This window comes from Histoplasma capsulatum, assembly GCF_000150115.1.
Source record: "Histoplasma capsulatum G186AR genomic scaffold supercont2.14, whole genome shotgun sequence".
Classification (NCBI taxonomy): Eukaryota; Fungi; Ascomycota; class Eurotiomycetes; order Onygenales; family Ajellomycetaceae; genus Histoplasma; species Histoplasma capsulatum.
In genome coordinates, this window is record NW_025544814.1 from 401,047 (window position 1) to 424,610 (window position 23,564).

Consider the following 23,564-nt stretch of genomic DNA (forward strand, 5'->3'; position numbering starts at 1 on the left):
CGCTTGGGCCTTGGCCGCAGTTAAGCGCTGGAGTTGGTGTGGCGATAGTCTGGGTTACCGCACGATTCCTCTTATAGGTGCAAGGATTCGATGATATATATATCAAGCTACGAACTTCACATCATAAACAATAGACTGCCATAGCCCAAAAGAGGCCACCTAAAGCTATGACAGTGCTAATTATTGAAGTATGTGACTGGCCCAAGATTTAAACTCTTCACTAAAACTCAATTTACGATTCAAATTCTTTTAGTTCAGTGAATTAGTGCAATCTTGGGGAGTTTCAAAGTTGGCCAATTGAGGTGGCAGCAATGGTTGATGAGCAGGCCATCTCCTGAGTGGAAACCTACAGCCCCAGATATTGTCAGTCTCTACAACGCAGATCCGTGCCTCCCCTGAGGAATCGGTGGAAGAGCTTTTGTATAAGACGTGTTGGGACTTGCAAAGCTGTGGGTCCGTACTACCATTACTTTACACGACAAGAAGATAGCCTATATGCTCTCATCAATTCTCTTGGGTATTTCAGTCCATAACCAATACCGGCCGAAACCGTACTCTTGCGTGTAGCAAATCATCCATCGCCTTATTCACATCACCTAGCCTATATTTCTGAATCAGGCACTTGACACCATGCGTCCTCGCAAAATCTATAGCCTCTTCTGCATCAAGAGCATGCCCCGTTGACCAGCCTGAGATTGACAGCGCTCGACGGGTCATCAAGGCTGAGTCCGCCTTGAACTCGCCAACGGGTGATAAAATAAGCAGCCTCCCACGCGGCGCCAACCCTCGCATCAGCGGCTGAACGTATCTTGGGATCGGAGCGCTCAAGATAGCCAGCGCAGCGCCGCTTAGTTCCTGCAGGGCCGTCGGGAAGTCGCTTTTGCTGGTGTCGATGAAGTGGTGCGCACCAAGCTCCTAGGCGAACTTTTCTTTCTTAGGTTTGCTGGATAGGGCTGCCACTTTATATCCAAGCTTACTTGCGAACTGCACTGCCAGATGTCCCAGGCCACCAAGGCCATGTATCGCAACTAGATCGCCCGCGGTGATTTCCATTTTCCGGATCCCGTTGAACGTGGCCACGCCTGCGCAGAGGAGAGGGGCTATTTCTGCTGGATCAATGTCGTTGGGTAGTCGAGCCACTGCTTCCACTCGAAGGACACAGTACTCGGCATCTGGGATATTTTCAAGTCAAAACAGCCTTCACCATAGTCATAGCAAACTGTATGGTATTTCAATAAATAGAGATGAGCTTACATCCTCCAGGTCTTGTCACGCCATTGACCTCTTCATTATCGCACAGCTGAAAATCACCCCGATTGCATTCCCTGCAAACACCTAATAGGGCAAAATTCATTGTCATCGAACCAGCCTCCAATTTCGTTTTGATCTTTGATTCAAGGGAGAAGAGAGACAGATATACCATCATGGCCCCCATGCCACAGCCCTCCAACCCGCTCTCCGATTTTGAAGTTCTTCACGCCTGGTCCAAGGGCTTGTACGTTGCCAACTATTTCGTGGCCGGGTACTATGGGACTGCGTTATGTGTGTTAGATCAGCTATTGCGAAGAGAGAAAAAAAAAAATCAAATTCCTGGGATCCTTGTATTTTCATTTTTATCTATATACTTGGGTCACTAACAATGAGTTTCCAGCTACTCCGTCCCTCACGAGAACATCGGAGTGACAGACGCCGCATGCAAGCACTTTCACTAGAATTTCTCCGTGCTTCGGATATTCTAGCGGAATGGTTCTGATGCACAATTCTTCGCCCTCTGCATCGAACTGGGCGACTTTGTATGACAGCGGGAATTCAGGCTCCATTGTTTTTGCTGGCTTGATAGATTGATAAGACCTCCTGCTTGGACTTTTACTGCCAGATTAGGAATAATGGACATAAATAATTCAGTGTACATGTTGTGCAGAGTAAAAATGCATTGCTGAGATAATGAGCAATGTAATTGTTAATTTGTTATTCAGCGAAGTTTCGAGGTCGAGAGTAAGTTAGTGACATCATTTTTCCACTTTTTTGGTTGGCGGGAAAACTTTCTCACCACAGTTGGATAACGTCTATAACCATAATGATAATAAGCAATAACAATCACTACGACTATTGTGAGCTGCTGAATTAGCTGACCATTATAGTAATGGAGTTGTTCTGAGTAACTATCGAAGATCGAAGATGAAAGCTGAGCAAAACCTTTTTTTATTTTATGACATCATCGTTACATCCATCTAGATTCTTAGACAGATCCAACGACAGCTGGGAGCTATTAGGGGGAGATTCTCCCCTTACAGCCCTTTTGCTGGGAGGTTTATTAGGTGCAGCGCGTGTTCAAAGCACTGCAAGAATCAACCGGTTAAACCGAAAGTCGAAGAAAAGGGCATCTCCGATACGAAAAATAGAATAATGGAAGTGTTCAAGCTGGCTGCTTCAAACACCTTTGGGAGGTACATGAATCTCAGAGCTTCCGAGCGGGGTTAATTGATCGAAAATCTAAGACATCCCTTGTCCCTTGATGCGAACATGTCTTTTACTGGGATCACCAGGTATGGGAAGCAGAGGGCTACCGACAAGGGTGTCCCCCTCCTTCAAGAAGATATCGGGCTAGGTTCTGTTATCTGTCGACTACGCAAACATGAAGACATCCCTGCCACCCCGCTCAAATACCTTTGAAGGCACAGCAGAAGCAAACACAACAAGGTGCGACTGGATTAGCCTAGGCTGAGTTCTATTGGAGCGCCTGGGGCAGCTTCCCTCTAAAAGGCGCCCAGTCGTAAAACGAGCGGGGCTTGATAATCTTTATGAGTTCTGCCCTAGCTAGACATTGCTGTTTGACAAACCGTGTTTTCCCCTCGCCTCAAAGGCGACAAGGTGACCTGCGCATTCATGTTGATACAAGCAGTGGCTAGTGGATGAAAGGTTTCCGGCCAGGCTGTCGGCGGTGGTGAATGGTCAGATCCACGAGGCAGAACTACCTCCTTGCAGAGTTACACCACCGTATTTGCCTGTCTGTTTGGAGCGTTCGTTTCTTGTTTGCCTAGCTCACATATACATGGATAGGCGCGATCCAGTTTAAATTCCTCTTTTTCTTATCCTAGCCGGATGGGGGCAAGGCTGCCCTGATACGGAAGAGGCCGTAGAACTGCTCACTACAAAAGAACTTTTTACAGCTGAGGCACATGCATCTGCAAGGGTGATAATAGAATGATCCAAGTAAGTCTGAGCAGCCGTGCAGCACCTCCTCGATGGTGCAAGGCTCCCAGATTAGGCAATCATGCATTGTTTGGATGTATCTGCTTACTAGATTGGCTGATCCGTCCCGGCTCCTTGTAGGATGCGCTGGCATCCCAAGGCAGGTAAAAAATTGAGGGGGTGTGTTCTCGCAGCCATAAAAAGGTCATGATGTCCCTAATCTCCCTCCAGATATTTCCCTTCCAGATCCAAAGTCGAGGAATAAAGTGTCTTGAAAACGACGATCGCATTTTCTACGTAAGGATTTTGTATCCATTTTGTGAAGTTCACCTGACATAAATGCTGACTTGCCCATCCTACAGAGACATAAAAAGATGGCTTCCCAAAATAAGGCGTCCTTATCAGAAGATATCAATCTCGAACTTCAAGCGAAGCTCATTGAGCAGCAGCAGCTCGAACGTGAAGCTATTGAGCTTCAAGAGTTTATAAACAATCTCCAACATCGGGCCGCTGAATTGAGGATGCTTTCCTCTAGTGCCCGAAGATCGCGGGGAGTGCGAGACCGTGGAGAGACAATGTCTCTTGAGGAGGAGATAGAGAAGAACATGCAGGAATTGGAAAAGATCAGAGAAAAGAGGGAAGTTTTGACGCAAGCCATCTATCTATTGTCGTCGAAAGACTGAAGCGAACAAACCAGTAGGCAGCATCCCATTTAATCGTCGTCGTTTAACTATGATGCAGCATGCGCAGACACTGACACCTACTAGCGAGCAGGGCAGCCAATGGCGGAATATACCAACAATTTCTTTGAGGTTGAATCTGTTCCAGACTTGGATTATAGCGACACCCTTGCTGGCTTTGGACATGGCATCGTGGTCTTTTCCTTTGGCTGGATTAAGTGTGGGGGGCTTGAGCGGTTCGATCGGTTCCAATCCTGCGAGTGCTAATTCCTTCTTGAAAGCCTCAAGGTTAGATAACACTTGCTGTAATTTTTCTTCTTGTTTTTTCCTTAGACTAAGTTCAAAGAAGCTTTTCACTCTCTTGCCGCTGTCTTCTCCGTAGTACATTTTGTCCAACAAATTCCAGTACACATTCCCAAAATAGCAAGGTTTTAAAAGTGCATAGGCAACAAACATAGTATCTGACCGGAGATATCGGCTCCAGAGTCTGACCAGAGGCAGAATGAATTTCAGCTTTTTATCTGGGTTATGGCATTTATCTTCCCGCTCTCTTGAGGCTATCTGGAATTGAAAGACATAAAATGAAAATGGAAGGTTGAAGGGTGTTTTAGTGGCAGCTGGAAGCTCCTGACCTGTGATCCAAGAGGGCGGAACAAACATTTGTGGTGGAACTGTGTGACTCCACTCCCAATCAATGATTGATATGATGTTCAGATCATCATCCACAAAGATATTAGGTGGTCGAAAATCCCCGTGCATGAGAATGAATGGTCCATGGTTATCCCTTTGGTCCACCCAGTCCATCACAATGCCCTGGGATGCAAATATGCCATACAAATAATTACGTGCATCCTCCTCATCGAAAACACTATCTTTCCCGTGGTAAAAGTCGTTGAAAACTAATTTCAAGATGGCGTAGGTGTAATCAATGGTGGAATTGTAGGTTCGATGAGCAGGGATAATCTCAGAGCTTTTCATCCCGCAGAGTTCCTGGTCATTCAACTCAATAGTGAGCGGGCGGTTATGCTCAAACACCCAGTTTTCATCGTTGCTGTCAAGTGTAAGAGCACCAACATGATCAAATTGCTGGCGATAGAGTTGAATATAGACATCGGCAAGCTGGCCAAACAGATGTGACTTTAACTCTTCCGGGAGGCGTGGCACATCAGTTTCATAGAGAGTCTTGCCTTTGATGTACTCGACGGCCATGAAGGGAAGGCCAAGAATATTATCTCGGTTGATGGAATATTCGACAAGACGTGGGATAGGGATAGTGGTTTTCTCAGCGATGTACCTACGAGGCCGGGCAGAATTGTTATAGCTTGACTACAAAGCAGGGACATTTCGAATTTCTTACTTACTTCATTGTTGCAATCTCGCCTCGCATCTTCTCCTCTGGAAACGCCAGACGTGGGAGCAGGGGGATTCGGATCATCCATCGCTCAGCACTCTCGGTAGACTCGACATCGGGAAGGTCATCAGCTGAGTCTGTAAACACAACTGGAAAGCAGATGTTATAGCTCCCTTTCTTTGGGTCTGAGAAGATCTGGCACGGTTTCTTCTCAGGGTGCAAGGACGAGGCTAGCTTGCAAACCGAAGGTGGCTCGATCGCGTCGATGAAGCTCTTGACTTCTTTGTCAAGCAGATGACGGGTGAGCTGATCCATCGTACCAGCGAGAAGGAATCGAAGTGCAGAGTCCCAAGTTCTATTTGTTTTTGAGCGCAGTGTGTGCTCGACAGACAGACGCCAGAGTCACAACACTGCTCGCGACAGGGACTTTTCAGGAGCAACATCAGGCATCACCAGTCCAGGAGTTGGTGATCGATCCCGGCTGGTCATTGGTTGCTCAGAAGCAGGGGAAGTTCCTTGGCGCGGCTGAAGGCACTAGGGCTGAATCAGGCAAGGTGGAAGAATTCAATGTTGACCTCCATCAGATTGATACGCATTTCCTCCAGCGCTGGACACAGGGAACCACAATGCAGAGAGCCTTTGAGCTGGCTGCCAATCTAGCATACCCTAGTTGGAATCCGGACAAGTAGGATATGATGAGCCCTTTAACGACATTGGTGGATCTGCCCGATGACATTCTCTTCCACATTTTCCTATATCTGGAGCCAGGGGAATTTCTCTCCCTATGCGCCGTCAACAGGCATATGCAAAGCAATTTCAAGGAAGCGTCGGAATACTGGCGCGTCCGTACATTGAAGACTTTTCGAATCCCAATTCGCCGTCTCTTTCACCCTAATGGTCCGCGTTGGTATTCGCTATATAAAACCCTAAGTACAAAATGCAGAATATTTACTTGGGGTCGGGTAGATTGGTTAAAGCCCGTAGAAGAGCCATGGCCGGCTGAAATAAGAGTTCCTGGAGGTATAGGGAATGTTGCAGATTTACAATGCAGGTGGGTGCTGTTCAAAAACCCCGTCTGCTACCTCTTGTGGACTTTGCGGATTTTCTTCTAGCTGTAACCGACGACCTATTACCATTTGCTAACTCTGCACGACTGCGCAGCCAATTTTCGATAGCCATCCTGACATCTGATGGTATTATCTATCTGGAAGGATTTTTGTACAACGACTTTTTTGAAACGCGTGATTTTAAACCTCTCAGGTTTCCATCGCGGTTTCGTCCGACTTCAAAACATCTGTATGAGCCAGCCACAGCCATCTCACGAATTTCTTGTGGGCGCAACCATATACTAGGCCTCTCGGATGATGGCCGTATATGGTCTTGGCACGCTGAGAGTGCTCCCTGCTGTCAGATGCGATTCTCCAATGTTGATATTAGTTTGGGGTCACAAGATCGGTCGAGATCAGGAACTGTCACTAAAGTTGTTGCCGGTTGGGCGTATAGCTCAGCGTACATCACTGGAACAGGAATATTGTACTGGAAAGCAAGAGAAAGTGTCTCAAACATGGCCCCTGATGATGATGGTGTGGTGACTATTTCGGCTTCTATTATTCCCCGAACTGAATTTCGTCGGCTTCATTCACTTCCAGAAGCAGAACATCCAATGGGTGAAGTCAGGAATTATGTTGTCTTGGACAAGTACATTGTTTTCATCACAGACGCTAACAAGGCATTTGCAACACAACTGAAGACCGGGGACACTACCGAGCTTCCGAAATTTTCTGCCCCTGGAAGAATCTTGGTGGATATTCAGGGTAGTTATAAAAATTTTGCCATCTTTACTGCAGGTGGAGAGGTTTTGCTGGGAAATATTCTCGAGATCCGACGAATCTCTCCCACATCGTCTAACTCCAAGAATCATGGGCTAGAGATAGAGCCAGCCGCACCACCCAGCCTACAACACAGTGACGTAATATCTATCGCGTTCGGTGACTGCCACTTTCACGCTCTTCATGCCAATGGCAAAATTTCTGCCCACGGGATAGAGCTACAGCCATATGGATCTCTGGGACTAGGTAGTAGTCCGTACGGGGTTCCCTTTCGAGGTCTCAAACACAGGGCCTCCAAGCCGTCCGGCGACCTTGTAAAATATCCCTTCGCTGAGAACTCTAGGTCCCCACAATTCGTCTGGTTTGAACCAGAGAAGAAATTGTGGTTAAGTTACCTGAAGCAAGAATGCCAGGGAAATGAAGAAAGATCATCCATCTGGGGAAAAGCGTTAACCCTCAACAGGCGGGGGATACTGGAAGAATATTGCAAATGTATCGAGCGGCAGGGTGAAGCCTGGGGCGATTTTCCTGACATCAAGGCGCTAGACTCGGATGATGCACTCGGTGCTTATTTCGCCGTCTCCATCGCTGCTGGTGGCAGGCAAAGTGCAGCCCTCGTCCTTGTGAACGATGATTTGGCGAAGAAGATTAAAGATAAACACGTTTTGGAATATAATAGTGGCATCGAGCCTGTCTTCGGTAAGATATTTATTATTGATATACTCCACGTTCACCAATTCCAACCAATCCCTTTCTACTCCAGTAGACAGCCTCTACGATCCTCAAAAGGTACAAAAAGGTACCAGGAAACTGGCTGACTCGTATAATAAACTTAAAAGACCCGCGTCCCGAACGACTCCCAGACGACAAACAGCCAATCAAATATCGCTTTGAGCTTGGGAATTTCCCAACCCCACATCTAACTGATAGAGGGGATATTGACACCGATAGGTACGATTTTAGTACCTGGAAGTACGGCTTTCCCGTGGACAACTCCCAGGTACCAAACTGACTCCGGTAAGCGAGGAGACGAGACTATGGGTGAGAAATTGTTTTCAATTTTGTAAGAGGCCTGTAGATTGGAAGAACTTTTGGAACCCCGGAATAATTAAAAGCGAGAAAGCCATTTGTATTGGGACTCATTTATAAGGAGCCGGATATCTTTCTGCACATGTGCAAACACCATACCGTATGAAGCTGCAAGAGAATGCTCCTACTCATTTATCAGGCTTGAGTTGAATTTTTGTCAAAGGCGTAGTATCCATTTACGCTCTGGCAAACTAGGGATAAGAGATATAGAAGGACGGCGAGAAGCAGTCGGATAAAATAGCAAGAGTACTTGAGTTAGAAGAAGAAAAAGTGATCTTCAAGTCCCGTCCCCCTTAAACCCCTTAAAGTTAACCAAAAAAAGGAAGCATAATAATAAACCGTCAGGTCGGTCCAAGCACAAGTCGGAAGCAAAGGGGAGGCAAAGAAAGCCAAGTGGTGGAATTGGATTGAAAATGAGAGGGCGCCTGTGACTTGATTGAGGCGAGGTGAGGAATAAGGAGAGCAGGGTGGAGCAAAAGAACAGAAGCAATATCTCCGAAGGAGAAGGCATCAGTAAATGAACGGGAACAAACGGGACCCAAGAATGGCTTGCGAATAGGTCGAAATAAACTGTAATCGAGAAGGAAAAGGAAGGTAGGGAAATGTCATGCAGAGAGAAGGAGAGGAAAGATATAGGTGAAAATGGATGATGGATGATATCCGTGGGTACTTGGGGTTTGTGTTTGAATGCAACAGAATAGAGAAAGGAAGTGAACAAAGCAAAGGAACGGTGGCAGTGATATGCTCGGTCATGTTGTGGGCGTAGCGTGAAATAACAAAGTGAATCGAAGCGGCTGGCGATGAAGTAGGTAATGAGGGGCTGGTTGTGAAATGGCGAGTGATTGGTAGGGAATGAAGTGGAAAAATACGGATCGATAGATAGCATTGCCAGAATATCACTCTGAAGTATTTTTCGAACCCCCCCTTTTTTTTGAGCTGACTGAAGGAAATTTAGGAAGGAATGAGAGTAAATAGATTGAAAAAGGGATGGAGGTCAGTCAATTTTATAAAAGCAGCGGACGAAAATGAAGATATCTGAGCTGAAAAAACGGAACCACCGTCGTCAACACCGATGTGTTTAAGGATCGTTGATCTTCAAATATCGAATGTTAGTTGTTGCATGCAAATTTCAGCTAAGTGCCTTTGCCTCATTTGATCGTACTTTTCGTTAATCGCCAGCTTTTCACTTTGGTTTTGTATCTTGTTTTTTGATTGGGATGTTCAAGAAGTTCTTTTTCAACTCCATATGGACGTTCAGCAAATCAAGATAGTGGAAAGGATGATGTGTATATATAACTTCCGAGATAGCGTAGAGTGGTCAAGAGACATTTTATGCGTGAAGATGGTACCAAATTCTGGAACGGAACGTGCTTGGCGTAGGCGGGCGGATGCTTCGGATGCACATGGATAGGGTTTGGCGAGCTTTGTGGAGGAAGAAAGAGCGAAGTGGCGGTAATCGCCTATTTCGCCATAGACGCTCTCAACTTCCGAGCCACCCAACCGGTTAGCAGCTCATCGAGCCGAATTGACATTTCATTAAGCCCCTTGCTCTCTTCCTTGAATAGACCTCCAGTTATCGGATGATCCGGGCCTGCCGTTGCCACATTAGACTTGTCATGGACAATGATGAGGAGATCCCGGATATCGGTGTCATCATCAAGATAAGAACGGAGGCTAGCCTCGCTCCAAGTTGGTGTATTGGTTGACGGAGTCGGAGCGCTGTTGCTTTCTAGCTTGTCGTCTGGCTGTTCAACAAGCTCGGGAGAAGACGGTGTTGGGGAGGGTGATGGATTGTGTGGCTCATCAATTGACGAAGTATCTGTTGTCAAATCCGGAGGATTATTACGGCTTCGCTCCTCTGGAGATGGTATGTTAACCGGAGAATCCGCAGATTCATCCGTTTCCTCAGGCATAGACGCGGATCGAACAGTTTCCTTGCTCGGGGTGCTTTGGATACCGGGTGATGGCGTTTTTGAAACGTCAACAGGAGAAACCGACGTGTTAAGAGAAATGGTTTTCAACCGGAGATCCGAATTCGGATCAATTTGGTCTCGAGAAGTAGAATCTGCCGGTTTTATACGAGTTGCTTCTGGAGATCTGACACGAAGAGGTTGTGGTACATCAGATTGTGCGTCTGGTGGAACTACCCGAACTGAAGTACCGGAAATATCCTTCACTGGAGATGCTCTGGAAGTGGAGTCATTGCTGAGTCCTTGCTGGGCGATTGTTTGCATGCTGTCAACTTTAACGGGAGAACCATCGGGTGGCGTTTTCTGCAGTTTGCTTGGATGTCGTTGGAATGCGTTCTGGGATTTTGAAGACGGGCGTTCTTCTTTCGGCGATTCACCAACTGTCTTCGGAGGTGTTGTCGAGCGTGTCGATTCTTCAGAGATCTTCTCTGGCTCTTCCATATCATCATCGATGGTTTTACTTTTCTTGTCTTTCCTCTTGAATAAGCCGCTAAGCATGCCTGGTTTTTTCTCCTTTCGTTTTTTGTCATCTTTGGTTTTGTCTCCCGAGGGGATGATTTTATCAAAGGCGTCAAAGCTTCCACGTCCTTTCGCCTAAAAGAACCGAAATCAAACTGATCAGAAAAATGTGATATACATATAAAAGCCCAGAGGGGATTGGATCAATACCTCTTTGGACTCATTTGTGGCCGCAGTTCTATCATTCGAATCATCACGCAGGAGGTTTGGAGTCAGTGATATCTTTTTGGTCTCGAGGCTATCATCCTTGAAGAACGAATCTGTGTTCCGCACCACACCGTTGCGGGACCTGCCAGCAGGGCTGTCGTCTGTTTCTCGATTTAGTTAAGTGGGATAAAATCATTAGGGGAAAGAAGTTGTGTTCACCTAATTTGTCAAATGAATCCTCGCTTGCCCGAACCCTCTCAGGACTACTATCTCGGCCAGGCTCAGCTTCATGTGCGTTTGAACCGTCATTATCTGTTTGCACTTTGGGCCGAAGAGGCTCGACAACGATGTTTTCATTTTGGGATTCTTCTTGTCCATCATTGGTGTCTGATTTAACATTTTCTTCATCATTGTCGTTGTCAAAGAATGGGTCGTCTGCTTCGTCCTCTTCTTCGGTAGAATACTCGACATCTGATGGTTCACGGTAAACCGGAGAAGAGGTGAAAGTGACAGTTTTTGCGTTCCTCCTTCGCATGGCCTTTTTCAATGGGTTCTTTGATTTTTCTGCATTATCCCCCAACATTGTAGCAGAGAGCTAGATATGAAGTTAGCACCAATTGGCAATAGGGATGACGCCAGATGCGTACATCAATATTTCTATGCTTGTTCAAACGCGCCAGGCGTTCTGTTGGGGTCTCGATATGTTCGGCGGGCAGATAACCTGAAACTGTTAGTAGCGACATCAGGGAATCTACGGATGTGATGAGCCAACCTATGCTACCATCCTTCACAACCCTAACAAGCCACCAGTAGCTATTACTGTCGTCCAGAAGGACCATTGTATCACCCTTCGTGGCATTCGCCTGCCCTTCGACAGTGGCTACGAAAGTATGTAGAGCGTAGACAAATTCGAAATCAATATCTTCTATATTCGTGTAAGTCATTTGATCTCCACCAGCAAAGAGGGAAACTGAAAGAAAATAGGGAGGGGAATGCAGATGAAAGAGATTGACACGTGGGATAGCCATTAACTAGGAGCGGTGTTGAAAGAGGGGCCATAAGAAATACACCCCTAGTTTATGGTGAAGTGGATATCATTCGCATTTGTTTGAGTATGGAAGCAGTTGTCGATCTTTGGGAGAAGCGTAGAGTATGACTATACCTAACCCTAATCCCCGTCCCGAGTGACTATGCGCCGTTCCCGACGCAAGGGCGTCTCGCTGAGGCTTTTAGGACTCGTGCATTTCATGCTATGCCCCCAGACCGTGATATGAATAATGAAAGCCAGGTAGGGCATACACATACAAAACAAGAAACAGCATGCAAGATAGGCAAAGCCAGGGCATAGAAGAAATACATGAATGATAAAACGGGGTCTTTCTTTTAAGAAGCCAGGTTTATGGCTGCGGAGTGGGAGCGCGTTGAAAGGAGATCACAGATCAAAGATAAAAAGAGGGGCACCCACCATCATCAATAGATGGAGAACTAGATATCTTATCCATCATATCATCATCCAGCTGGTCGTCGCTTTCGCCGTCTGTAGTATCTCCTTCATCTGCCGACGTATGGCCGTTTGAATAGTGATCAACGCCGTCATGATGCGCCCCCTCGTCATGGACATTCATTTCGTCCCCAGAGTCATCGGGGTGCCTGTGGTCTCCAGAGACCCTGGGGCTTTGAACTAATTCATCCCTGGCCTCTTTCTCCGCATTTTGCATTGCAAGAGTTTGGTGGGGTGCTGTTCGATTTCCTTCCGACGAGGCTGGGTGGCTCTGGTTGTGTGTCTGGTCTTGATTGGATTGGAAACGGTTGCCCTGCAAGTCGATGGTATCTGATTGAGGAAAGAAAGAGGGAAAAGTTGATCGTATTAATAAATGCTTATGAACTCAAGAAACAGGCAGCTAACCCCGATATGTTATTTTTTTGGATCCATCATTCAATGCTCACCTGCCCGGATTATCTGCGGTCTGGTCATTGTTTCGTGCGTGCGCACGTCAACAAAATAGCCTGTTCAAACAACACTTCGTAGAATAGGCAGAGGATGGAAAGGTAGCACGAGCATTTGCCTATACGGTCTTCCAAAGGGGATATGGATAGGTGCCAACGCAACAGTATATGCGCTTGAAACGTCGGGCGAAGGAGGCCAAGCTGAGCGAAAGGGAAGCAAGGGGAGCGGGGAAAGTGGCAACTCCTCACCAACCCCAGCAGAGACCAGACAACAGAGCGGAGAAGGGGGTAAGAAGGGGATAAGGACAACAGGAGGAGAGCGAGGAAAAAGCCAAAGAAATGACCATCCGCGAGAGACAACACACCGCGAGAGAACAGACAGAATCCCGGCCAACGTCTTTCAGGAGGTCCCTTAATTCCCATGGTGGCTTGGCGTTGGCCGGCTCCCAAACAAGCGCCGACACCAGGCGGCTAGCTCGCTTGTTGCCCCTGGCGGATTCCGCATGCCAAGCGTCTTATCTCCAGCCAACCACAGCGCGCACATTTCCACCTCGACAAGCGCACATCCTCACAAAAACATTTGCCGCCCACGTGACCTTATCGTGACCCCTTCGGGCTGCTTCTTCCTGCTTTGCCCGACATCTGCGGAATAAAAGACCTTTCACTCCCTCTCCCGCTACCTTGCTCACCACAACATCCGCCCTCCCGCTCGCCGTGCGTATCTTCACTACGCCTGACTGCCGGCTCACAGCCTTGTTTCTCTTGCCCGTCCATATCGACGTATCTTTGTTCTGACCTTGCTGGGCAGCTAATCACCGGTAACTCCAGTAACCTGCTGTTCAACCTAGTTAACATTTACCCTGTAGCTCGGTCGCTCCGTCTTGGAAGATCCACGCTGCATCCACGTCTTGACGTGCCACCAACGGAGCACGGGTTCTATTCACACCAGTCTGTCTGGGTCGCGCTTTATTTTTTGCAACTGGCCCAATTTAAAAGTATTTGGCTCCTCCCACGACTAGTGTCATTGCCGCCACCGCCACCGCCAGTGCTGCGCTTGCTCGACTCGTTCAACTTCTCAGTTGTCAAGAGTGAAGGTTCATCGGTAGCCGTTGCAATCACCTCGTCAAGGTGAGGGCATGGCTCATGAGGAGATCCGGAAGTTTGAGAATTTGACGTTAGACCCGAATTTTGCGAATACATCTGCGTTGACCGAAAATGGACATGGGCGTGGGGATGTGCCAAACGCGAATGGCAGTGCTAGGCGAGTTCCTTCTGATACCGCTAAATCAAACCACCAACATACAAGACCCCTAGAGGGAAGTGATGGTCCATTGAAGGACGCCCATGTCCCGACGCCTCCCATCCCTGTGCCTTGTCCTGAAGACCATCATTTCAGAACGGGTGCGGCCGATGACCTGGAATATAACCATCACCCTCGTTATATCCATCCATCGCCACTCGAGCAGTTTGCCCGAAACGATCAACCTTCACTCAGCCACAATGCTGATTACTCGCTTGATCCTGGATGCCGGAACCAACTGGAAATCCCAGCAATCGATCTGAGGCACGGTGTCGACCCGTCTGTGGATAGCTTGTCTCATCAGGAACGCGACTCCGGAAGCTCCGCAAATGTGTTTCCTATCGGTTCACCTCCCCGGGACTTTTTCTCCAGACCAGTGGAGAGCTGTGGGGGTGACACTGAGCCTGCTGGGGAGCGCCCCACCTCTCTCACATCTCTATCCACTGCTTCCCCTGTCACTGATGAAGTGCGTACGCCTCCGGAAACAAACCGGGACATATTTTTGTCACCATTTTCAGCTTCTCCAAGGGTCTACCGCCCTGCATCTTTGGATGATGCGACCGGTTGGTCTGGCCTTGTCCCTCAGCCGTTTGGCAGTCGGTCAAAAGGCTATACTCTAGGCAGGGATGGCAGTTTGCGGCACAACCTATGTCATGACTCCGGTCGCTCTACCAACTCAAGTGGTAAATCTCCAGCCAGCACGTTTCTGTCCCTATGGAGTCGCGATGAGGTTCCCCCGAAACCTGATGATGAAGGTCAAGTTGTAGGGACAGACTATGTGATCGGCAAGCAGATTGGTTTTGGAGGATTTAGCACAGTGAAGGAAGCATTTAAGGTTAATGGAGATGGTGGACCGGAACGGTTTGCTGTTAAAATTGTGAGGAAGCACCTCGCCGGCCAGAGCGAACGTGAAAATGATCAAGTCCAAGCCGAATTCGATCACGAAGTGCGCATTTGGCGATACCTAAACCACCCTAACATTTTGCCACTCGAAGCAGTTTACGAAACCGACTATGCTACATTTTGCTTCACAAAATTAACCACAAGGGGAACCTTGTTCGACCTGATCCGCAGACATCGCCAAGGCCTTCAAATGAACACTGCCCGAAACTATGCATATCAATTAGCGTCCGCTATTAGATACCTGCATGAGGATGCACGTGTTGTCCATCGAGATATTAAGCTTGAAAACTGTCTTCTGGATGCACCGGTTTCTAACCAATATGATGACGCAGCCCACTTAATCCTATGTGACTTTGGAATGGCGGAATGGATGACATCGGAAAACGGTGGTGGAAGCTCACCTGATCCGTACGACAATGCAGCAGATCGACCACCTCCAAAAGCCATAGGCCCTTCTGACACAAGCACCAGTGTTGCTGGAAGCCTGGAATATGCCTCTCCGGAGCTGTTATCATCTGTGGATGGACTTATTGATCCAATTGTGGATATATGGGCGTTTGGAGTTGTTGTCTTTGCTCTGGTCGTGGGTTCTCGGCCTTTTCAAGACTCCTTTAAACCACGAATCAAACTCAATATTATGGGTGGTCGTTGGGATAGAAGTTCTGTCCTGAAAGGTCATGGTGATCTTCAAGATCGACGGAACGCATTGGAGTTAATCCAGGGCTGTTTGGATATGGATCCGACGAGGAGATGGACCATTCGGGAAGTGTTACAATGCCGTTGGTTTCAGGGGTGTTCTGACAGCGCAGACCACGCTGGCGATACTCCGCAATGGGGATTTTAGGCCCTGCGTTCTATCCACTTTGATTGCGTCCGTTTTACTTGGGGTATTTTACGCCGGTTATGTAAGAAACCACCAAGGTCTGATGCAATCATACGGTGTCCAAGGCGGATTTTTCATTCATTCTGATTTTCATCCATGCACTTTATATCCCTTGTTGTGTTAGCGTTCGTATTTGATACCCGTGACTGTCATCTGCCAAATGGTTGTCGCATCTACCTATTATATACCTATCTGCACTCTTTTTTTTTCTGACCTGGAAGGGGCCGGCCTTTTGTTCATTGACGGTTTAGGGAGTCTATTTACGATTGCATCCGATTGCATCCGAGTGTTATGCTTCCTTATGCCATCACGAATTTCCTTTCCCTTCTCTTCATTTTTTCTCTTCAGCAGATCATGTCCACTTTTGCTTATGCATTGATGAAATTGAATCGCGTGCGGCTGGCTGGAATTTTGAGAAGTTTCCGTTTTCCATTTCGGTTTCGAGTTATGGTTTTTTTTTTAATTCATTTTATCACCCTACTCCTAATTAGTTTGTTCTTAGCGCTGTCACCGCCTCTTAAAACATCTCAGTTTTGTTGTGTGTATTACTGTCGAATCAACCCCAACTTCTCCCCAATTCTCTCATCATCATTTTACCTTTCCCTTTATCCCCTTTCTTTTCCTAGGGAATGATAAAACTCCAACGCAAGAGTATTCCCACCGCACTCTGTCATTGTTCCCTGCCCATACCCAAAAGGCGTTCTTGCTTTTGGTCTAACGGGACAAACAGATCATGTGTCGACTATACAAAATGCAGTTTCAAGGCTTTTAAGGATGGTGACAGGCAGTGTTTGTATCTGGAGACTTTCCACTCACGACGTGACCTACCTCATCCTCCATAGGTTCTATCCCGCTTCTTGTTCTCTCTAGGGTTTCCCTGTTCTTTGCGTTGTCGTTTTATTCGTGGTTTCTAGCGGGATTTGTGGCCCGGTTCGCTTTTCTACCAGGCTCTGTTCTCGTCCTACGTCCCGTTTGAATTTGATTCTCTGCCTTTCCGCAGATATTGCTAGATCCTTCTTTCCACCTTTTTCTTTTGTTTTGTTTTTTTTTTTTTTTTTTCTTGCGCGAGCTTTTAGATTGCACTCTCTATGCTTCTGAGTTTTCTCTTCTTTTCTTTTCTTGTGTTTTTATATCCCATCAATGGCATTTTTGTACTTAGTTGGGCGTTTTATGAGAGTGGTGAACCCCTTCACTGATGAACACGATAATGTTGATAATACGATGCAAGCGGACGTGTTAATAAAACGTTTAGGGGAAAGGGACAAGGGGTTAACCTGTATGTTAAGTAATTAATTAGTGTTAGATTCCAAGAAGTGAAATTGTGAATTTAAAAACTTGTTATTAGGAAAATTATTCTTTTAGTCTAATGGTAAAAGTCCGATTATACAACTGGTTTTGTTACCTCCAAACCTTATGAGATGAATCGCACGCTTTTGAAGGGATCAACTTAACCGAAGCATTTTATTAATTATGCAAATCGTCAAGGTGGTTTTCAGCACGTCTCAATAGGGAAAGGTAATGTTTTCTGCTCGCGGTTGAGCTGGTAGCGGAGCATAGAAGAAAATAGCTATATACACCTTACAGCTGAAGTAAGCCCCTGATCAAAATATAGTTAATTTAAACAGACCACGAGGGAATTTGTCTCTCTAATATACAATAATATCCAAACAAGATAAAACAGACTCATATAGCTACATAAAACGCGGGAAGAAGAAACAAATATTTCTCCCTCGGGATTCCGGGTAGCATTCAAAAGCACCAATATAGATAATAGAGTAGGAAAGGAGGAACAAGTCTGTGTCACCATTCTACCTTCCTTCTCTACCACAATCTATTGTCACTAGAAGGCATACCCTCCTTACCCTTCTTCTGTGCCTTGCCGGGTGCACTGAAGAACAAACTCGGCGTTTCCCCTTTCTGCACAAGATAACTCAAATACCCCCTATGAGCCGGATCACGATAATACTCAATATCCTTGCGGTTTGTCGGGTCCGGCAACCGATACGAGAACCCATCACCCTTGACACGGGGCTTATCAATCCCCATCCCAATCGTCAGATTCTCGCCTGCATTGAGCCACGCGAGCGAGACGAATGGGTCCGTCTTGCCGGACAGGATCCGCTTGATGGCGTGGCGTGTGTAGTAGCGGGTCGTGATGGAGCCGCCGACGGCTTCGACAGCCTCAATCGCCGTGGTAGAGGCGCGGGAGACGACGATTTGGACGGGTTGTTTGAGTGTTTCTTTGCCGCCACGGGCAAGAAGTTTGACGCCGTCCTTGACGCCGTGGATACAGCGGGACTTCGCAAGCTCGCGGACTGTGATGGGGCGGGAAGGGTCGAGGCGGCCTTGGTCGATCCATTGTTGGATGCGGTCGAGGTTGACTTTGGAGATGTCGAGGGAGAAGCTGGATGAGGGTTTGGATTAGATCTTTTACTTTTTTTTTTTTTTGAACGACATCACTTAGGGTGTCGGAAGTGCCCTACATGTTTTTAAATCCATGTTCACCATGCACAATCTCATCTTTGGTCTGCCCGCCATTGAAACCTGCGGGAACACTTCCATGCTGCTTTTGACCTTTATGGCCACGCCCGGAGGTCTTACCCTTTCCAGACGAAGGACCTCGACCACGTCTTATCCGTTTGTTGTACGCTGTCGCATTATCTGACAACTGCGCGAGGACGGATGCGTGTCTGGTCTGGTGCTGTAAAACTGGGAGGAGGAACGGCGGCGGTGATGTGAATTGGAATAGTGAGGGCAGCTGCATTGGCAGCCGCAAGCTCAATCGACAAGGCATTAGAATGGCCAAGTAGTATCTAGATACTTTTATGATCCAGTCTGCAGGTGGAGCCTCAGACGAGTTTTCTTTCAAAGAGGGATCAAAATCTCGGAGTAAGGATTTTTGCCAAGACATTTTGAAGCTGAAGTTATCTAAAACACACCCAAGTATAATATTACTAATACACTTTCATTCATCACGGTCTCACAACTCATCTACTTCTTACGCTCTGAACTGTATTTTCCCTAACTCACTCATTCAAGAATTCACTCTTTATATCACCTTCATTGGTTAAAATCTCTCAAAAAAACTAAGTTACTGAGAGTAGATATTATACTGGGAGTTATGAAGAATTTGATTTGAACAGTCTTGAAGACTGTAGAGGGTGTGTCAAAGTGACAAAGTACTTATATGTTGAGGGTTACGAGGAGTTGAGAGTTGTGGAAGAGAAAGAAACGGCATTATCAATAACCGATGCCAGTGCGGTTTATAAACCTTATACTATTCACTAATATCGGCAGACACTAGTATTCTTATAAGTTGTTGACGAAGTTGATTTGATCTGTGAACTTGTAACTCAATATCATAATACAGCTGTAGAACTCTGATAAACCGAATTAAGTCTCAATCTACTCAATAAAAATATTATTGCCTAGAGAAGTTAATTCGACTTTTGAATAGCAAAAAGATTTTCCCTTTTGATAAAAGCATTCAAATTGAACTGTAAAGAATGTTGTATTTGGGATATCTGTGTAATGGTGCTAGGCCCGAGCAGGAGCCCCACGCGCAAGTCGATAGTCCATAACGCCACTGTGGGATCCAGCTGAGCGGTAGAGTGCTGGAATAGACTTGATATGACAGTAGTCAATGTCAACTCATGGACATTCTGTCGCGGGGCCAATTAATCGGTGGTCTCTCGTCTCTTCCTGAGCGCCCTTGACGACATCAGACCAGCGCCGCCGGCCGCCTTCGGATGATCCAGCGTTGATGGGCCAGTTTGCCCATCCGAAGAACAAGTCAATGGTCCCCTTCATGTCAGAAAACAAGAGCACTCCGACAGCAGCATTTAGGAAAAAGGTGTCCGGCTGCGATGAAAAGTTACGAGTCAGCAGAGCGCAAGAGAATAGAGCTGCGCTCAATATGTCTTCGGCAAATTCTAAATCGTTTGGAAATTCGTCCGCTAGGCGTTCCCAGAGTGGTCGTGCCATGTACTCGAGCTTTATGTATGCCAAAGTACGATCTAGCAGGCTGAGCTGGAGGTTGAAGTCGACAGTGATGGCCTCTTCGGTAACGCGGTAGCGCACATACTGGCGCTCATCGCCCCCACATGCAGTCATTGCATTGCAATGATCCATCAAATCACTATAAAGGATGGCGAAAAACGCATCGTTGTACAATGGTTTGGCTAGGTCGAGCACGGGGTTGTGCCATCCGGCAACTTCGTAGTCGACGAGGCGGATTGCAGGGCCTCCTAGCGTAGCCATAACATTACCTCCATGTCCGTCTCCAAGGCCTACCGCAACGCTGGAGTTTATGAGATGAAGCCCTCGAGGATTAAGGATAGCCTCAGCTTGCCGACAATAATGATACAAACTGTCAAGCTCCCGCCCGTTGATGATCAACGGCAGGGACATGAATTCCTTAAAGCTTAACCGCCTCATTTCCGTCTGGAAAAACTCCGGAACAGTGATGCCATAAAACTCTAATGCCCGGCCGTCCAAGTGTAAGCGGTCGTAATAGAACCGATGTATTAACTGCTCCTTTTTAGTCGCTTCCGAGCGGATGGTATTGAGCTGGACTGCCGCAACCTGTTCTGCTCTGACTAGTTCGACGCTAACCAGCCAGTCGAATGCATCTTGGGCACATTTGAAGGGAACCTCCACGATTCCCTTGGAGATAGTGATCCTGATGTCACTTAGCACCTGTCCTTGGTGTTTCTCGTAAAATACGTAGTTGCTGACGGGATCAAATGCCAGAACCTTTTGTAGCATGCCGCTTGGAAAGTAGTGTCTCAGTGAGGAAAGGGCAGCTATTTCTGCGGTAACACCAGGCCCATTTTTGGCAAAGATGTTCACCCATGACCTAGTCTTTTTAAACATGGCTCGGGCATAAAAGCTCGTGGAATTCGATGAGAAAGGAGATTGAACGTACTCCCTGGTTTGGGTGTCCAGAATAAATTCGGAAGTAGTGATTGGCTGTTGATTCGTCTGGCATGGGTCGGAATAATATTCGGCGCTTCTACTCTTTGGTGTTCCGAGGAAACAGGTCATCCGATACCCATCGTGGTCAATTTTGATTGCAAGATCGTCACTAATTGAGGTTCTAGCCAGAGGTCCTAGCCGGATAGAGTTCCGCGAGATTCCCTTTACTTCGTGGTCAGCTTTGAGGGCGCTCAATCGTACAATGTCCTTCTCAAGTTTTTGTCGATACTCTGAGGAAAATGTGCTGGATGAATAAAAGAAGCCAATCATGTCCTCTGCCTTTTTTGTTCCGGCTAGCTTCAACCATTTTCGAATGATCAAAGACTTAAATATATCTAATATGCTCCCAGCGGTGTCAAACAAAGGGACTGACGTTAGCAACAACTCACAAGCTACCCCAGGGTTAGGATGATGTAATCCATGAGTTGCAGTCTCGGGAATCAGAAAGTCTGCATCCTCAAGGATGTAGAGCTCTTCAGAGACGCGCTCCGGCTGGTAGACATAGAGGACAGGGCCCAAATTCTGATAGTAGCAGCGGAAGCTCCTAACGGGCCGACGCGACAGGACACCTAACCGGCAGAGATGTGGGTCGGAGCAGACCGCGAGCAAACATTCAACTGTCAAAAATCTGATAGACCGCTTGGTTCGGTCTTTAGCTCGGCCAGAAAATCGAAGGACGTCCCAGTTGTTCTGCTCAAAGCCAGCCTTAACTCCCTAAATTCAATTCAGCGATACATGTAAACAGTATCGGAAGGGGTTTACATACGCTCCAGGACAGGCACTCCTCGACCTCAATCCATAATAACTCACAAAGGTCGTCTCTACGAGCGGTAATGAGGTGGCAGATTTCTTCTTTGTTGCGCAAAATCCCAATTCCATCCCAGTCGGAGAGGATGTTATGCGAGCTATGTGCACGGCTGCCACCTAAACCTATAGCAAGAAATCCAAGCTCGGCGGGGTCGACACTTGGGTTAAGATATGAGGCAGCTTCAGTAAAAGGTCTCGCGATGGTAGCCATGCTGGAAAAAGGGCAGAAACTTAGAACCACGAGGTTTCTGGGTAATCTGGAGAGGGCTGTAGTTAGAATGAAGATATCTAAATTCACTATTTGGTTCCACAGTCTGCTGTTGAGTTACGACTGAAATGGTAAAGGCCTCATTCACAACCACTTGAGGAGATATGGAATGATATCAGTATGTTTCCTACTTACCAGTTCAAGATCCTTGCCCTTCCATAACACTTGAGATGATTTCAGGCCTTCATATCCATTTTCAATCCTCGTTTCGTCATGTGCTTTTCTTGACTCTTGGATTTGTCCGTGTTGACCATCATCGACAGACAAGTCTTGATGCTGGCACGGCGAAGCATCAGCAGGAACTCGCATTCAACTGTCAGATAAGTACTGCCTTGGGTATGATGCTCCTAAATACTTGTTAAAGAACCAGAACACAGAGCACAAACGAAGTCTCAATAGGCCGCGCAATCATAGCATGATGATCCCATATTGGGTAAATCTCAGCCGAGAGGCTGATGTTGTGCAACTCTCAACATGGCTCAGCTCCACTCAAGTGGCTTTCGACATGGTAACCCACTGTGCGGAAGTCCGGTGTTGGTCCCCAATGTGCCCATTAACAACTAGGCAAGTATCACAAATGCTGGCTCATTTGGGCATATGGACACGTTAACCATGCTGCACAATTGGCAAGCTTTCCCTTCCTTCGCGCCATTGTTCACTTCTGCCGGTGTTGCAGTGTGTGCATGCCGACATGCAAAGCCTGGCTGCTGATGCTTCAGACATTAATTGCTGGACTTAAAACCAGGTAGCGTGCACACGGGACCAGTGCAAGTGCGGGAAAAGGGAGCGATTGGAGTCGTGATAACACTGCTGGAAGCCTGGAAACAGCAAGGAAGACTGACAGATGGAACGGCGTCAGCTCATGATTGAGAGTTTGTGAGGTAGAAGACTATTATACAGAACTCATAGGAGTTTTTTGACTGTTTTGACCAAAGCATCTTTCGTTGGCGATCTATGGTCACACCTCAGGTGTTGAAAACATTGAGACATCGTGCGGATGTGTTGCTATAAAACGAATAAGGTTCGATCTTTACTAGTTACGGGATAGAATAGCGATAAATTATTAGTTACTAACTTAGGGCTCTGATTATCCATCTGTCTAGAAGGGGGATTTCACTACCAATTTATATCTGATAGATGGGTATCTAACTTTTGATATTTAACTTTTTTGCTTTTGTGTGATAAACTCTTGCTTATCCGATAGGTGTTGGTGGAGATTTTAACCTACCTAGCTTGGATGTTCCAAAATTACAAATAGTTAACGCTGTAGAAAGGTTTGACACACGAAATACTTATATAACATTAAGCATTGCCGTTCCATCGCTTGATTAAAGAGGTGTTGTATATTAGGGGGCCATAGGGGCAATCAATGCCTGTGACTTGCTCACTAGGTCGCTAAACCTTGCCCATAGCCCCAAGCAAAAGATGGTTTCCACTCGTGATGGGATTTATGTTAAATTCTTAGTGAGTCAAAACTTTTTGCAAGGGTCTCCGTGCAGCTCATGTGTGACTACATAATATTACTCTCAGAAATAACCCTACTTGTGTGTGTTGTGTTAATTTAATGTTGATGAAATATAATGTAAGGCAAAAAGCCAACACATACATAGATAATCATGCACATATTGTAAAAATCTTATCTTAAACAGAGAAACCAACGGCACCCTGACCGTACCAAGATTTAATTGAACAAGCTGGCCTG

The 23,564-nt window shown here is 46.7% G+C and overlaps 7 protein-coding genes across 7 annotated transcripts; 2 read left to right on the forward strand and 5 right to left on the reverse strand.

The window, feature by feature from the left end:
* Nucleotides 1-522: 522 nt before the first annotated feature.
* On the reverse strand, nucleotides 523-1,820 carry HCBG_07783 (alcohol dehydrogenase; the record flags this gene model as incomplete). The annotated part of the gene is made up of 5 exons (XM_045434832.1): nucleotides 523-883; nucleotides 926-1,172; nucleotides 1,255-1,335; nucleotides 1,421-1,533; nucleotides 1,639-1,820. The coding sequence occupies 5 exons, from the start codon at nucleotides 1,818-1,820 to the stop codon at nucleotides 523-525; spliced, it is 984 nt and encodes a 327-aa protein (XP_045284138.1).
* A 2,034-nt stretch (nucleotides 1,821-3,854) lies between these two features.
* On the reverse strand, nucleotides 3,855-5,712 carry HCBG_07784 (uncharacterized protein; the record flags this gene model as incomplete). Its single annotated transcript, XM_045434833.1, has 3 exons — nucleotides 3,855-5,166; nucleotides 5,234-5,578; nucleotides 5,651-5,712. 3 exons carry the CDS (start codon nucleotides 5,710-5,712, stop codon nucleotides 3,855-3,857), a joined length of 1,719 nt encoding a protein of 572 aa, XP_045284139.1.
* Nucleotides 5,713-6,268: 556 nt separating this feature from the next.
* On the forward strand, nucleotides 6,269-8,064 carry HCBG_07785 (uncharacterized protein; the record flags this gene model as incomplete). The annotated part of the gene is made up of 2 exons (XM_045434834.1): nucleotides 6,269-7,751; nucleotides 7,892-8,064. The coding sequence occupies 2 exons, from the start codon at nucleotides 6,269-6,271 to the stop codon at nucleotides 8,062-8,064; spliced, it is 1,656 nt and encodes a 551-aa protein (XP_045284140.1).
* A 1,537-nt stretch (nucleotides 8,065-9,601) lies between these two features.
* HCBG_07786 (SH3 domain-containing protein) lies at nucleotides 9,602-12,983 on the reverse strand (the record flags this gene model as incomplete). The annotated part of the gene is made up of 6 exons (XM_045434835.1): nucleotides 9,602-10,705; nucleotides 10,781-10,938; nucleotides 10,997-11,372; nucleotides 11,425-11,747; nucleotides 12,243-12,608; nucleotides 12,725-12,983. 6 exons carry the CDS (start codon nucleotides 12,750-12,752, stop codon nucleotides 9,602-9,604), a joined length of 2,355 nt encoding a protein of 784 aa, XP_045284141.1.
* A 438-nt stretch (nucleotides 12,984-13,421) lies between these two features.
* On the forward strand, nucleotides 13,422-17,150 carry HCBG_07787 (serine/threonine-protein kinase DCLK1; the record flags this gene model as incomplete). Its single annotated transcript, XM_045434836.1, has 1 exon — nucleotides 13,422-17,150. One exon carries the CDS (start codon nucleotides 13,861-13,863, stop codon nucleotides 15,769-15,771), a length of 1,911 nt encoding a protein of 636 aa, XP_045284142.1.
* A 255-nt stretch (nucleotides 17,151-17,405) lies between these two features.
* HCBG_07788 (50S ribosomal protein L15) lies at nucleotides 17,406-18,721 on the reverse strand (the record flags this gene model as incomplete). Its single annotated transcript, XM_045434837.1, has 2 exons — nucleotides 17,406-18,214; nucleotides 18,294-18,721. The coding sequence occupies 2 exons, from the start codon at nucleotides 18,719-18,721 to the stop codon at nucleotides 17,632-17,634; spliced, it is 1,011 nt and encodes a 336-aa protein (XP_045284143.1).
* A 740-nt stretch (nucleotides 18,722-19,461) lies between these two features.
* On the reverse strand, nucleotides 19,462-22,171 carry HCBG_07789 (uncharacterized protein; the record flags this gene model as incomplete). The annotated part of the gene is made up of 3 exons (XM_045434838.1): nucleotides 19,462-21,122; nucleotides 21,177-21,501; nucleotides 21,998-22,171. The coding sequence occupies 3 exons, from the start codon at nucleotides 22,169-22,171 to the stop codon at nucleotides 19,462-19,464; spliced, it is 2,160 nt and encodes a 719-aa protein (XP_045284144.1).
* Nucleotides 22,172-23,564: the final 1,393 nt, after the last annotated feature.